At 38.0% G+C, this 14,695-nt stretch overlaps 2 protein-coding genes across 11 annotated transcripts in view; one reads left to right on the forward strand and one right to left on the reverse strand.

Moving 5' to 3' along the window:
- LOC118270266 (phosphatidylinositide phosphatase SAC2) overlaps window positions 1–4,024 on the reverse strand; it is a 37,273-nt gene extending 33,249 nt beyond the window's left edge. For 6 of the 7 annotated variants that reach the window (XM_050698143.1, XM_050698142.1, XM_050698141.1 and 3 more), the window contains exons 1-2: window positions 3,725–4,024; window positions 3,152–3,537 (exon numbers count right to left, since the gene is read on the reverse strand). In XM_050698143.1, the coding sequence (XP_050554100.1) occupies window positions 3,152–3,537; window positions 3,725–3,821 (483 nt within the window). In that variant the 5' untranslated portion in view covers window positions 3,822–4,024. Of the gene's footprint in view, window positions 1–3,151; window positions 3,538–3,724 lie in introns of those variants that run through there. The other variant, XM_050698144.1, reaches the window with a different exon arrangement.
- A 125-nt stretch (window positions 4,025–4,149) lies between these two features.
- On the forward strand, window positions 4,150–14,490 carry LOC118270265 (zinc finger protein 567-like). Of its 4 annotated transcripts, none has more exons than XM_050698149.1 (12): window positions 4,150–4,379; window positions 4,573–4,744; window positions 5,003–5,206; window positions 7,079–7,216; window positions 7,758–7,840; window positions 8,123–8,319; window positions 8,619–8,714; window positions 10,367–10,501; window positions 10,943–11,053; window positions 11,396–11,601; window positions 12,088–12,188; window positions 12,636–14,490. In XM_050698149.1, the coding sequence occupies exons 1-12, from the start codon at window positions 4,260–4,262 to the stop codon at window positions 12,684–12,686; spliced, it is 1,614 nt and encodes a 537-aa protein (XP_050554106.1). In that variant the 5' UTR covers window positions 4,150–4,259; the 3' UTR covers window positions 12,687–14,490. The 4 variants fall into 4 exon arrangements, with proteins under 4 accessions (XP_050554106.1, XP_050554105.1, XP_050554104.1 ...); XM_050698148.1 differs by lacking the exon at window positions 10,367–10,501 and adding an exon at window positions 9,747–9,881 and having other exon boundaries at window positions 4,151–4,379; window positions 5,006–5,206; window positions 7,079–7,240; XM_050698147.1 differs by lacking the exon at window positions 10,367–10,501 and adding an exon at window positions 9,747–9,881 and having other exon boundaries at window positions 4,152–4,379; window positions 7,079–7,240.
- The last annotated feature ends 205 nt before the right edge of the window (window positions 14,491–14,695 follow it).

The raw sequence follows: 14,695 nt of genomic DNA on the forward strand, positions 1-14,695 counted from the left end.
ACGTCCAGGACGGCGTCTGTTACCGGCGTCTCCGAGACTTTGAAGACCCCAGTTACTCTACATTGTGGATACTGGTGGACACAGGCATGGAGAAAATTCTCTATGCCTGTGTCTATCGGTCGCACAGCGGAGATTTGGAGACGACCAGATTAGCGCAATACCTTGAGGAGGCGGCGGATACGGCTCGGCGGAGGTACCCTTCGGCCCAGTTGGTGTTACTGGGGGACTTTAACGCCCATCACCAGGAGTGGCTGTTCCCATACCAGTGCACTGACCATGCTGGGAGGGAGATGCGTAAGCTTGCGCTGACGCTTGGCCTGACCCAGCTGGTCCATGAGGCCACAAGGGTGCCTGATGTCGATACGCAAACTGCCAACTGCTTAGACCTTCTGCTGACAACTGATCCAGACAGCTACTCAGTGTCAGTTTCATCACCCCTGGGTAGTTCTGACCACTGTCTGGTGAAATCTGTATCCACACACTCCCCGCAGGATCCCAGTCCCAGAGGATCTCGGCGGATGTGGCGGTACAAGTCAGCAGATTGGGATGGGATGCGATCTTTCTTTGCATCCTATCCTTGGCGGCCTGTTTGCTTCTCATCCAGTGACCCGTCAGCTTGTGCGGATGCCGTAGCCGGGGTGGTGCGTCAGGGCATGGAATACTACATCCCATTCTCGGACGCACCATCTATCGGTGGCACTCGTCCATGGTTTGATGCCGACTGCGGACGTGCTGAGGCGCGAAAGCATGCGGCATACTTGGCATGGGCGGATGCCAGGCGCCGTAAGGCTGGCGACACTCCTCAGAAGAAGAGAGCCTTCAACCGGGCTGCCAAGTCGTGCAAAAAGGCATTGCGGATGGCTCGGTTCAACCACATTGGCCGAATAGGGAACAAACTGGCTTCCTACCCAGCGGGCAGTAAAGCGTTCTGGTCCCTGGCCAAGGCGGTTGAATCGAACTTCTGCCGCCCCTCACTACCGCCTCTCCTGGGGTCTGACGGGACGCTGGCTCACACCGCAGTAGAGAAAGCGAACTTGTTTGCTTCTCTATTTGCGGAGTCTTCACGTCTTGATACTGGTGGCGCTATACCTCCTTCTCTACATAACGTATGCGAGACGAAAATGTCCAAAATTCGCATCCGACAGAAGGAGGTGTATAAGACGTTGCGTAATCTCGACGTGAACAAGGCCAGTGGACCCGACGGAATCCCAGCCGTAGTTTTAAAAACCTGTGCGCCTGAGTTGTCTCCAGTCCTGACACGTCTGTTTCGCCTTTCCTTGGAGACGGGTCAAGTGCCGGTTGCATGGAAGCTGGCCAACGTGCAGCCTGTGCCCAAAAAAGGTAGTCGTGCCGACCCTAATAATTACCGACCTATCTCGGTCACGTCCATACTCTGCAAGAGTATGGAACGTGTACTTAACAACAGGCTCCTGGCATACCTTGAAGGTAACGACCTCCTCAGCGATCGGCAATATGGGTTTCGCCGCAACCGATCTACTGGGGACCTTCTTGCGTATGCCACTCACATCTGGAGCGAGGCCATCGAGAAGCACGGGGAGGCATTAGCGGTCTCGCTCGATATATCAAAGGCCTTTGATAGGGTGTGGCACGACAGCCTTATCGGCAAGCTTCCTGCATATGGACTTCCCACTGATCTGTGCAAATGGATTGCAGACTTCCTGAGGGATCGGTCAATTCGAGTAGTCATCGATGGCTGCTCGTCTGACCAATTTGGCATCAACGCCGGAGTTCCTCAGGGGTCAGTACTTTCAGCAACGCTCTTTTTGCTGCACATCAACGACCTGCTTAAGCCCGGTATCTTTGGGTATGCAGATGACAGCACAGTTGTTGAAAGGTATGTGTCCGATGCGCGGACTAGCGGAACACAGATCCAGTCTCTAAGAGAATCCATGGTCGAACGGTTGAACTCGTCCTTGAAGGCGGTCTCCGATTGGGGAGACGCCAACTTGGTCAAGTTCAACGCTACCAAAACCCAGGCGTGTCTATTCTCCGCCAAACGGAGTCAATTTCCGCTGGCTCCTACTTTCCGAAATGTATCTGTTCCAGTATCGGATCATCTAGAGCTTCTTGGCGTAACTCTATCGCCAACGCTAAACTTCGGCTCATATATAGAGTCGAAGGCGCATCTGGCTGGTAGGAAATTGGGTATCCTCTCGAAGGTGAGACGGTACTTCACACCAGAACAACTGCTGAGCCTGTACCAAGCGCAGGTTCGGTCATGTATGGAGTACTGTTCTCACCTTTGGGACGGCTCGGCTAAATGCCAGCTGGATGCGCTCGAACACATTGAAAGGCGTGCCAAGAAGCTCATCAACGATGATGCGCTTGTGGAGGCCCGGCTTCAAAGCCTTGAACACAGGCGCAAGGTCGCAAGCCTTTCCGTTTTTTACCGGATACATTTCGGAGAGTGTGCGGGGGAATTGCACAACTTGATTCCTCCTAGTCCTTTCCATCATCGAACCACAAGACAATCGGCGAGGCGTCACCGATTCATGGTGGATATCCCACCCACACGCACGAAGCGCTTCGCTTCAAGCTTCCTTGTGCGAACTGCTAGGGAGTGGAACTCCTTGCCGGAGTCTGTGTTTCCTGATGGGTATAACCTGGGTGTCTTCAAAGCCCGAGTGAATAGGTTGCTAATGGGCAGACGTGCTCCATCGTAGGCCACATCATCACTTACCATCAGGTGAGATAGCGGCCAAACGTCGTCCCATTTAACAATAAAAAAAAATAAAAAAAAAAAATCTAGTTCATGCTTTCAATTAATATTAGCTTCCTATCTATACCAGATACCTTTAATTCATCATTATTGGCCTAACATACAGTTCATAATTTTTATTTTTGGGGTCAAGCCCACATCTTCAGTTGATACAATCAGGAAAACAACAGAACACTGAAGTCCGGGGCATCCCAAGGACAAGAATAGCTACCTTAGATCTTGGAATAAAATAATTTAGAGGATATTATAAGAAAAAAAAAGATAATTTCCACTTGCCTTGGTGAATTTAATGCAGGATATAGAAAGACTTAAGCTTAAATGCATGAAAGAGATGCACAATGGAAATTTGATTTATAAATAAGATATTTCTCAGTGTCAGTGATTGTAAAATGATTGAGTCTATTGACATACCTGTGTAGCAGCCTGCTGTGTGGTCGTCTTGATGGTATTACTGACATTTTTCACAGCGCCAACGGTTTTATTTAAGAATGCAGAGTTCTCAAAGAGCCTCGCTCCCATCTTCTTATTCAAAGACTTATTGGAACTTGCCACAGTGCTCATTGATCCATGTTTAGTGCAAGGAGTCAACTCTATCTCCTGATTCACGGGCCCCATGTTCAGAAAACATACTGATTTAATTTTATATATTGAGTGATGGAAGTATATGGTTCCCACAGGAGCACTCTCTTTTATTATCATCAGACGAGGCTCGAATATATTTGTGTGTTCCACCTTGCCCAAAATCCCATCTGTGATCCCCAAACACTCAATATCCTCAATATCCGACATATCCCATGCTAAAACAAAGGGTTTCAATCAGAATTTATGAATCATTTTTCATCACTAATTTATTCAACGTAACACTTCTCTGATAAATGTTCTAACTACGTATCTTGAAGATGATTAGTTTTTATTATTTTGCAAAGTAAAATTAGGTCATGTATCATTGCAGTTTCTTAAAATTTAAAGATTTACAATATTCACCTGATCGCACTGAAAATGCCCCTGTTGTCCTGTTCCACCACAAACTTGATTCATTTCTAACGAATATATAAAATGACTCTGATCTAAATAATTCCATTTTGGCTTGATTTATTACACGTTCAATACGTTTCGATTTAATTTCATCGTGTTTATTATTGTTGTATTTTGCACTGATTTGACGTTTCGTAAATGGGGAAGGGGCAGAATCTTCTTTTCAGAATGTTGGTAGTGACTTTTTGGGTGTAGTCCTCTAGTATTAATTAATATTTAATAAAATAAAAATTTATTTTTTTTATTAATAAATAAAATATATTATATTTTTATAAATCAATTGCAATAATTAATACGCATCATTAAAATAAAATAGAAATTAGTCATAGACGCAAAGACGTGAACCATTGCCGCGTCAATACAGAAATATTTTATTCTGATGTTGGCATTACTGTCAAATGTCCAAACTTCCGGTTTGAGAAAACCTTGCATTTTGTTGAGTTTTTAGTTAAACTTAGAGCTCTCCGAGCCATTCTGCTACAAAATGGATTGGCAATTAACATGTCGAGTGTGTTTAGAATCTGGGGATATGGTTTCCCTCTTTGATTGGGACGAAAACAACGAACAACTTGGCGACAAGTACACCTACTGCTGCGGCGTGGAGGTATGTAAAAATTACCACATCAAAATGGTTGCGATGGCCACCCTATTTGATTTTTTACTACAATAATGTTGCTATATTGGTTTATTTGTAGCAAAATTTGGATTTTTTGCTGACATCCCAGAAGTTAAGAATATTGTTTGTACCATTTGATTCGCAAGTAATTAAAACACTCGTATGGTATTTTTTATTTTAGGTGTCCAAAAATGATAGTTTGCCCACGCTAATATGCTTGCATTGCGTCGACCGACTGACTTTTGCTTATCAATTCAAACAACAATGCCTTTCATCAAACGATACGCTAAAAGAATGTTTGGAGGAGTTCAAGAAGAGTTCTCAGGCAGTGTCGGGAGCCGCTACATCCAAAGGTTAGTATTTATAGCTGTTCTATTATAATTAGTGACCTCCGCCACGTTCCCGCCAAAACACTCCCTCAGCGAATGACAGACGCTATAAAATTTACATAATAAATTCTGAATAAAACAATGATTGACTTGCTATCAAAATAAAATTACCACAAAATTGATCTAATATTACCACGAAATCCCCATTATCAGACATCAATAGGTAGTTTAATAGGTCAAAATAATTTTTGTTATCACAAAATAATCATAAACATTTGTTAGTAGGTAACACAGAAACAGAAACCATAACAATAAAGCAAGAGAATGGTTTGCTGCTGCAATATGAGCTGCCAGTGGAACATGACCCTGCGGGACAGTGGACCCGCACCCTGGTCAAGACTCCGAGCAGTGCGGTGGTCACCAAAGCCCCCGGTCCACGCAAGAGAGGCCGACCCAGGAAATATCCTAATGAACAGGGACAGATTGGTAAGCTAAAGTTAATATTAGTTAGTTTTCTAACTACATTTGTTGTATTCATTATAAGTAATAATTTTTTGTGAATATTTAGTGGGCATGTTACTGTACTAACAGACACATTATACTTGACTGCTGTGCATATTATTATCTTTTATTGATGTAAGCACTAGCCTGTACCTCTGTAAAATTTTTTATATCTATCTGTCTATCAAATGTGTTTTCATTGTTGATATGAATAAGTGCTTAAAATTGGTCATACTTCAAAAAATAGAAAATCAATTATTTGTGATGTGAAAAAAAGATGAACAAACATACAAAAAATACTTATATTGCTGTCAGTCTCATTAGATAACATAGCTTAAAAACAAGCTCTATTACTAACTGTTTAAGTTTATAGTCCGGTCAAATTAGACATTTGATGCTACATAAATTCGCAACAAGCTGAATTTCGGTACAATTGTTCAAAACACGATTATAAACAATAGCTGAAAGTTCCCCATCATTCCCGTGTGTGGAAAAAAAGTTATTCAAGGTCAAATGTCAAAAAAAATAGTTTTTCGCGATTTTCAGCAAAACGGTAAGTTTTATCAGAAAAATACCTCAGACTAAAATTGTAGATCATTAAATTATCTATAAAATTATATCAATACTTTTTTTCTCACGAGACACCGTTTCGGAGATATCGCAGTGTAAAAAGTTGTAACAGTTGCAATTGTCATGAAATACACACGTTTCCACGCCACCTATGAGGTAGTGTACTTAGCGCGTTTTTTAGGGTTCCGTAGCCAAATGGCAAAAAACGGAACCCTTATAGATTCGTCATGTCTGTCTGTCTGTCCGTCCGTCCGTCCGTCCGTATGTCACAGCCATTTATTTCCGAAACTGTTGGGCCTATATAGTTGAAACTTTGTAAGATGGTGTATTTCGGTAACCACTATTAGAATTTTGAATAAAAAATAATAAATTTAAAAATTAAAGGGGAGCACTCCATACATGGAACTGATTAAAAAAAATTTTTTTTTCAGCTTACATATCCGTGATTGGTGTCTATGGATAGGTCTTTAAAAAAGACATTAAGGTTCCTAAAACCACTTTTCGTCAAAATCAATCGTTTGAAAGTTAGACGCTTCCAAAGTGGAAAAATGTGTGTCCCCTCCCCCTCTAACTTTTAAAATAAGAGAGTGAGAAAAAAAGTATTGATATATTTTTTTATAGATAATTTAATGATCTACAATTTTAGTCTGAGGTATTTTTCTGATAAACCTTACCGTTTTGCTGAAAATCGCGAAAAACTATTTTTTTTGACATTTGACATTGAATAACTTTTTTTCCACACACGGGAATGATGGGGAACTTTCAGCTATTGTTTATAATCGTATTTTGAAGAATTGTACCGAAATTCAGCTTGTTGCGAATTTATGTAATTTCACCCTAATTTTTGGTCTAATTTGACCGGACTATTAGTGTAAATTGCCATAATTATTTAATCATTTTCAATCAATTTTAAATGTCAATTTAAATGATGGCTATTAATATTATGCTTCTTGACACTTATAGGTTTCATAAACTTCATAAGATTATTATGGTATTTTATCCATAATAAAATGATTTTACCTATATTATTATTAAAAAGTTCATATAAACATTTTTAGGTAAATAACCATACCATCAATCAATGTTGATTTTGAAATCTATAAGGCTATTCTTGCTTTAATTTTTTTTGTTTTATTTAGTAAACCTAATCAAATTAATCCTGAATTTTATCTATCACAACTTTACATATCACATAACCCAATTTAACATTGTAGTTAAATTGAATAAACACTCTCTATGGATAATAATAAAACCTTATTATATGTAACTTATATCATTCTTTTGCAGAACTTTCACCATACCAACGTAAGAAGCCGAAAAGTCAAGAAAAGGAACAGGAATCCTTGACCACACTCCTTGCAACTGGTTCTTTGGACCTCAAGCAGGAGCCTGTGGACCCTGAGGATGATGCATTCGGTCAAGATGGTGAGCCCCATCAATTCCCTATTGGTAATATCTGTTTTCTTTTATTTAACATTTTCTTTTAAAGCCTTTTTTTGTTATGTTGAAATTGTAAATTTCTTGTTTTGTATTTGCAAATGGTATATTAATTATATGTATGGTATTATGCATGGTATTTTTTTCAAAAGTTTATCATATGGACTTATTTAACATGTTATAGGGTAAATAATTGCTCTTTTATGTAATTCGTTTTCAAAAACTATTGTGTTTAAGCCTTCCTTTTGCTCATTCACTCACTTTATTACACATCTTGCTTACATTTCGTAACATTGGTCACTGTGTAACTAATTGATTTTTAGTTTTTCATATTAACTTCAAATCGTGTATCAAATCACATTGGAACTAATTCTAGCAATTTATCTATCTGTAGATTTACAATGTTGACATTATGATATTAAGCTCCATACAAAATGCACTGCTTACTAGATAAAAACTTTTAGAAATTAACAATCATCAATTAAAATTATGCTGCAGTTTTAAAGAAAATTGTTGTTTCTTTTTTTAGAATTTGGCAGTGCAGATGATGATCCAGATTTTGAACCAGCAGCTGAGGAAGAGCCTGAATCAGAACCAGAAACTAAAGAGGTGGTAAGTTCTTCAACTCTTTTCTATTAAATAATAGGATATAAATTGGTGTTAAACCACAAAAATCTTAAATGGTATAATTTGTGGTTCATATAAAGATTAGTTCCTAACGAGCAACAAATTCGCAATGTTGCGCAGTATCTAGTTGCCTAGCCATTGCGCCAACTCAGCAGTCAAAAAAGGACTTAGAAAAAGGTGTTAGTGAACAAAATAGAAGTCCTCCAAATCTCAACTATTCTCTATTAAGTATTCTTTTATAAATTATGTTCTTTTATTTCCTTCTAGCAACCTCAACCCCGCAAGCGTGGAAGGCCGCGTAAGAACCAAGAACAAAAACAGATTAAGCCAAAAACTGAGGATGGTGAAGATGTCCTCCTCAAGGAGACGATCCTGGCCTTCTCAGAACCCATCCCTGAACACATTCTGAACCCCAAACCCAAGAAGAAGTATCAGACTAAGAAGAAATACGTTTATGAAAAGACGTAAGTGCATAGTTTCCGTAATGTATATATTACTACAACTATAACTATTTTTACGATAAGTGATAATTTACTATATTTATCGGCTTACGGCGGCTTTTAGCTACGTTCAGTACTCATAGCCGCTGCACGCGATAGAGCGCGTGTTCGCACGACATTTACCGCGTCGTTTAAAAATATGATGTGTATTATGACGAGAGTTATAATACACATAATAGTACTGTATAAAGTCTATAGCTGCTTTTTAAAGTGTTGTTTTATATATAGTTCGTAATTGTTAATAAATAAATGTTTGTTTACAGCCATACATGTGAAACTTGCGGTGCTTCGTTCACATCTAACGCGTCGCTACAAGCACATATACGCCGACATCTCGGTATCAAGCCATTTGTATGCAGGTATGTTACATTATATTATATTATAGAGTAGCATAATTAAAGAGAAATATTTGAAAATTAAAAAAAATGCTATGATACTTTTGACATGTCAAAGTAAAGAAAAAAAAACCAGTAATAAAAATTTTAGAGTCCAAATTTATTTTTATTGTGGACTTCAATATTAATATTATCAGATATTAATTTTACTGCGACAAATTAATTATAGTTTGGCTAGTCAGTGTTTTATTCTTGTTTATATCTTATTTTGTGTTTAATTTGTTTGTTCAACTTTCATGTTTTTCATGAGATATGGGTGCGGGTGGGGTCTCCATGATAAAATATAATTTATCTGTATTGATATAAGTACCAAAATTGCATACTTATTACACCTGCGCCCATGTTCTGTCGGTCGTTCCGGTACACGTTGTTTCAATCGATAATCTACCTTATTGTCGTATAATAAGGTATAAATTAACTCCAAAGAACGCACCCGCACCTGCCTCTCTTACTAATTTTTATTGTCCTTATTTATGTCTGATTATTTTGGTAGAATTTGTACTGAACAGATTTTTTTGATTCGCAAATTCCCTTATTGCGTAAATCTTTTCATATTTCATGCATGACAAACACTCATATTCATAAATGTGAGGGATATTTGTAGTATAATATTTAAAACTGCATACGAAATAATATTTTTCTAACCTAAAAAGATTAAGGATTCCATAATTGTATAAGCATTTATTATTCTTTTAATTTGAATATTTACGTCATGAAAAAAAATTGTCCATTGTGTAAAATCAATCAAAGTTTTCAGCACCATAGCGTATAAAAAAAAAACATCAGGATTAAATATTTAAAAGATTATTTCTACAAAATCCTGGCCTATTAGACAAAATCGCATTTTTATTCGAAGACGAAAGTCTATTCATATACCTCAAGTAACATTGTCCCCATCAAAAATATCCAAGAAACAATAAAAGAGGTCTGTTCAGTACATTTGAAATTATCAAAAATAAAAATTAAATCCTTACCTAACTTGCTAACTGTGCGCAGTGTTTGCGGGTACGCGTGCGTTCTGAACATGGAGTTACGTCGCCACATGATGCGACACACGGGCGTGCGCCCCTACAAGTGTCGCGTCTGTGACCGACGCTTCGGGGACTTTGGCAGTCGGCAGAAACATGAGAGGCGAGTTTCTTTTTATTTAGGGATGGTCTGGGATGGTTTCCGTGGAGATTGGTGACGTGGTTTGGTTGCGAAGTGGGTTAAATATTGAGTAGGTTTTAATTGCGTGATGTCCAAAAAAGTGACTGATTAAAGTGCCACGTGTATGTTCATTTTATTGCGTGATATTTAGAAAATTAATAACATTGACAAAAATATCACCGAAACTAGTAATGGCATAGTAAACTCAAAAAAAGAATAGAAAACTGTTGTTACTTTAATACAATACTATTCTCATGATTACCGAGCAATATTTACGACACTGCAACCACACTGCCCGTCAAATCACACTAACTACCCTAGCACACATCCCGACAATTAAATCCAAAATTTTTTGAAACAACGTCTACCGAAAACTAGACCAGCAGCAGACAACCGAGAGAAACATGAAAGGGGAACAACAACCTTAAGACAAACGGTAAATGGTGCATTTTTGACTAACTATCTAGCGTCTGCGGCTTCGCCTGTGTAATGCGTGAGGCACTGAAACGTCACATGCAACGCCACACCGGGGAACGTCCATACAAATGCCGGATTTGTGACCGACGGTTCGGAGACTACGGTACTAGGCAGAAACATGAGAGGTATGTGTTTATCGACTTTATTTCTAGTTGTGTATGGTCTGATTTCGAGTGTTGGCGGTGATTCCTGTCTGTTGTGATAGGTAAGGTAATTATACGATATAGATTCTAGTGAAGCTGAGCTCCAAAGAAAGGTATGGTACCTACATTTTTTTTGCACTTAATAATAATTCTGTGCCCCTCATCAATGTTAAAGTATGATCCATTTTATTTTATAAATAAGTACAGTCAGTCAATTTTCATGTTTAAAAGTTGCTACATCACTATCATTACTCGATTCAAGTCAAACTTGTACTAAGGGTACAGATGAAGTTGAAACTTTACACTTTGGAAGCAAATAAACACAACCTTAGTATTGTTTATTTCCTATCTATACTCATTAGAATAAAATTCGTAGTACAGAACAAAAATGGTAACTTACTAATAAAACCTCTTTACACGCAGGTTACACATGGGAGTTCGTCCTTACCAGTGCTCGCTGTGCGGCAAGTCGTTCACATACTCCTACGTGCTCGCCAACCATATGCTGACACATACTGGGGAGAAGAAATATTCGTAAGTATACTGGTCATATAGGCTTTTGCACATATTACATATTATGTAACTACAATGGATATGAGATTATCAATATTGTTAAGAAGAAAGACAATAACGAGAGGTGTTTACTTATTCATTATATCGGACGTTTAAAATATCTTTACAACAAGCAGTACAAGTACAGCATGCAAGCAGAAGAGGTATCTTCTCTGATTTTGTCGATTCCGAAATTATTGACAATAACTCGTAGGGCATTCAAAATTGCACGTACAGTACAACTCGACGCACCTCTTCTGTGAATATCAAGCATGATTTACTTAGTTGTTATTCTAACTACAACTATTACCAATTTCCTCACAGCTGCGGTCCGTGCAACAAGAAGTTCACGAAGGCCCACCACCTGAAGTACCACAACAAGGTGCACCACAAGGACCTGTACATCCAGCAGCAGCTGGAGCTGGAGGCCAAGAAGATGCGCCAGCAGATCAACGTCACCGGCCTCTCTGGGGTCATATCTGGACAGATTGTGGATGGAACGCTGCAACTCATACATGCTGCGTCTGAAGGTGAGATAGAATATCTGTGTTGATATGTAAACTAGGTTGATTGTTATTTAGTCTCAACATGAATAGATTTTTGTGATGAACATGTCGTGATTGTGATGCATTTTTTTTATTTCATCGATATAATTGAATGATTTATAACTAGCTACTCTCACGCGGTTTCACCCGCTCTGCTCGGCCCCTTTTGGTCGTAACGCGATGTTTTATTTTAGCATGTAATCTTCCTCAATAAATGAACTATCCAACACAAACATATTTTTTCAAATCGAACCAGTAGTTCCTGAGATTAGCGCGTTTAAACATATAAAGCATTTGAAATATATTTTAACACTTAACAGTTATAATGGGTTGGGTATAAATGGATAAAATCAAATAGCTTAAACAAATAAGTAACTTTATTTCTATTGATAGACCACCGTGATTGATACTCAGGAGATTTTGAATCTAGTGCAAGTAATTGTTAAATACTAAATCTTATTATTTTCTTAGATGGAGGTGAAGAGGCACAGATGCAGGTTGTAGAGGAAGGTGACGAAGGAGGCGATGATTCCGAGAAGGAGACTGACCGAGCCGTCGCCGGCATGCAAGCTGTAAGTTTAAAATAATAATAAATATTAAAATATTAGCTTAGTGTAATATTTGCGTTCAGTAGATGGCGTTGGCGTCGGGTTAAGTCCTGTTCGCCTAATGCTTGTTGCTTTTAAGAATTGATTGCCTTGATATTATCAATTATGCTTGATATACTTTTTATGAACACAAGGATGTTCCCTTATCCGGAGCTGCGGACTACCTAGCGGGTTTACCGGGGCTCCGGTTCGAAAAGCAGGAGTAGGAACAGGGTGGTTTTTAGTCAGTAAGAGTCTGACACTCCCTCTCGCCTCGCCCAAGGCGAGAGAAGTCATTGGATGATTTTCCCCTCAAAAAAAAAGGGTTTTCCCTTGTATTCATAACAGAACACTGTTAAATCAGATTTTATCTTATTATTCTTATTAAGCCAGAATCAATATTTTTACTTAATATTATTTGTATTGTTCTAGGTCGTGCTCGACGCAGAATTTTGTATGGACGAGGACGTCAAAGGAGAATGATTGAAGTATAAAAAGTTTATAGGTATTTAATGCACTTAGATAAAATGTTATATTCATTACTAGAAGGTCATATTATAAACTCATAATTAATATAACCACAAATATATTATTTGTCCCACGAAATGTGTATAATGGGCATAAATATATGTGTATATAGATATACTAAAGTAAAATGTATAGACTGGTTAATTTTCTTTCAAGTAATTTAGTTGGTATTATATAAATGGTTAAGTGCGAGCTTTCCTGTAAAGTAAATGAAAATATGAATTTCGATTCTATGGAAAAGTTAATTCTATTTTTCGAAGTTTCGAAGGTTTATGGTTTAGATTAGACGAATGGCGACGCACTAAAAAGTAAAACTTTAAAATGTTTCACAATAATTGCACTATCATTTTAATATCTGTAATAAATCAACAGAATACAAGAATACTACTTATGGGATCTTCTAATGCACTTAAAACTAAACTGGAACAAGAATTGGCATTAATTTGTTGTTGATTGCATGATTTTAGAAATTGTATGCAATTGTAATATGCAAAGATTTTTACAAGTATGATGTATCATATATTTTGTTTTAACTGTTTAAAACTTCATGAAGTTTGAGAATTCAGGTTTTTAAGCTTAACCGTGACGTATTTTGTCACTATCTTTCTAATTTAGAAAGTATTAGAAAATTGGGAACTGTTAGGTATATTGTAAATAGTAAGTACATATTATATTTTATTCAACATGCATTATTCTATTCTACATGACATAACTGCCGGGTAATATTGTTAGAAATACCGATCAGGATGATTAAATGTTCTAACTAGGTAAGGCGTCCACAGGTCCGCATCGTACGCATCGCATCATCGTCAATGCCTACATGCGATGCGTACCGATGACGTCATACGGAATGCGTACGATGCGGGTCTGTGGACGCTTACCTTTAAGGCCATTTCACTTATCTATCCGTAGTTTTTTAGTAGACATTGCATTTGGACATAATCCATACAAAATGGGTAATAAATTTAACTTTAGTAACCATATCTACGGATATCTAGGGTATTGGTCAAACCAAACGTTTATTTATCTTGATCTAAAGCATATATCTCGATAATAGGTATTAACGCACAGTTAATAGTTTTTTAAGTTATTGTCGTATTACTACGTTTGTATATAAAAGTATGTATTATAATTATCCATTAATGTTTTAAAACTTAAATGTTTAAACTTGTCTTCTCATTGTATTTCTCCTTGCTTGGTCGAATGGTCGCAAGTGGGGAGTACTAGACACCAGGGGCCTTAGTCTGCTATTACAATTGTGTCAGAATGGTCGATCACTGAGCAGTGCAAGAGGGACGGAGCTATGTAGGTTGTATAGCTCCATCCCTCTTGCACTGCTCAATGATCGACCATTCTGACACAATTGTAATAGCAGACTAAGGCCCCAGGCCTTGAGTGTGACTCTATCACGAGTGGATGGAGTCAGACTCGACGCCAAAGTTCAGCAAATAATTGAAGTATTTCGATTTTGACATTCTCAGTACAATCTTTCTTATCGTCTTCGGGAAATAATACGTTATGTAAATAAAGACAAAATCGAAGGAACTTTGAACATAGTAATTTTTATGTATTTTTAGTGATAGTTAGGTATTGTAATTGATTATATTACCTATGTACTAAGCAAGCACCAGATGCTATGTAGCGTAGCGCGCTATAGTTATACGAATTATGTTAAAAACATAATATTATGTTGAATGTTATTGTAACATGTTTGAGGTCGGAGTTATCTAGTATATAAATAAAGATCATGGTATATAAATGTGGATTTTAATTGCCTTCTATTTAATATACCAAAGTTAATGTGGGAGAGCTATGCTTCGGCCCGAATGGGCCGGCTCGACCGAAGTGATACCACGGCCTCACAGCAAACCGACATGAAACAACGATTGCGTTGTGTTTCGTTGTCCTTCCCAACGTTCCCAATCCTCGATTCCCCAACAACCCTTAAATTCCTAACCCCCATA

The sequence above is a fragment of the Spodoptera frugiperda genome, chromosome 13 (assembly GCF_023101765.2).
Source record: "Spodoptera frugiperda isolate SF20-4 chromosome 13, AGI-APGP_CSIRO_Sfru_2.0, whole genome shotgun sequence".
Lineage (NCBI taxonomy): Eukaryota > Metazoa > Arthropoda > Insecta > Lepidoptera > Noctuidae > Spodoptera > Spodoptera frugiperda.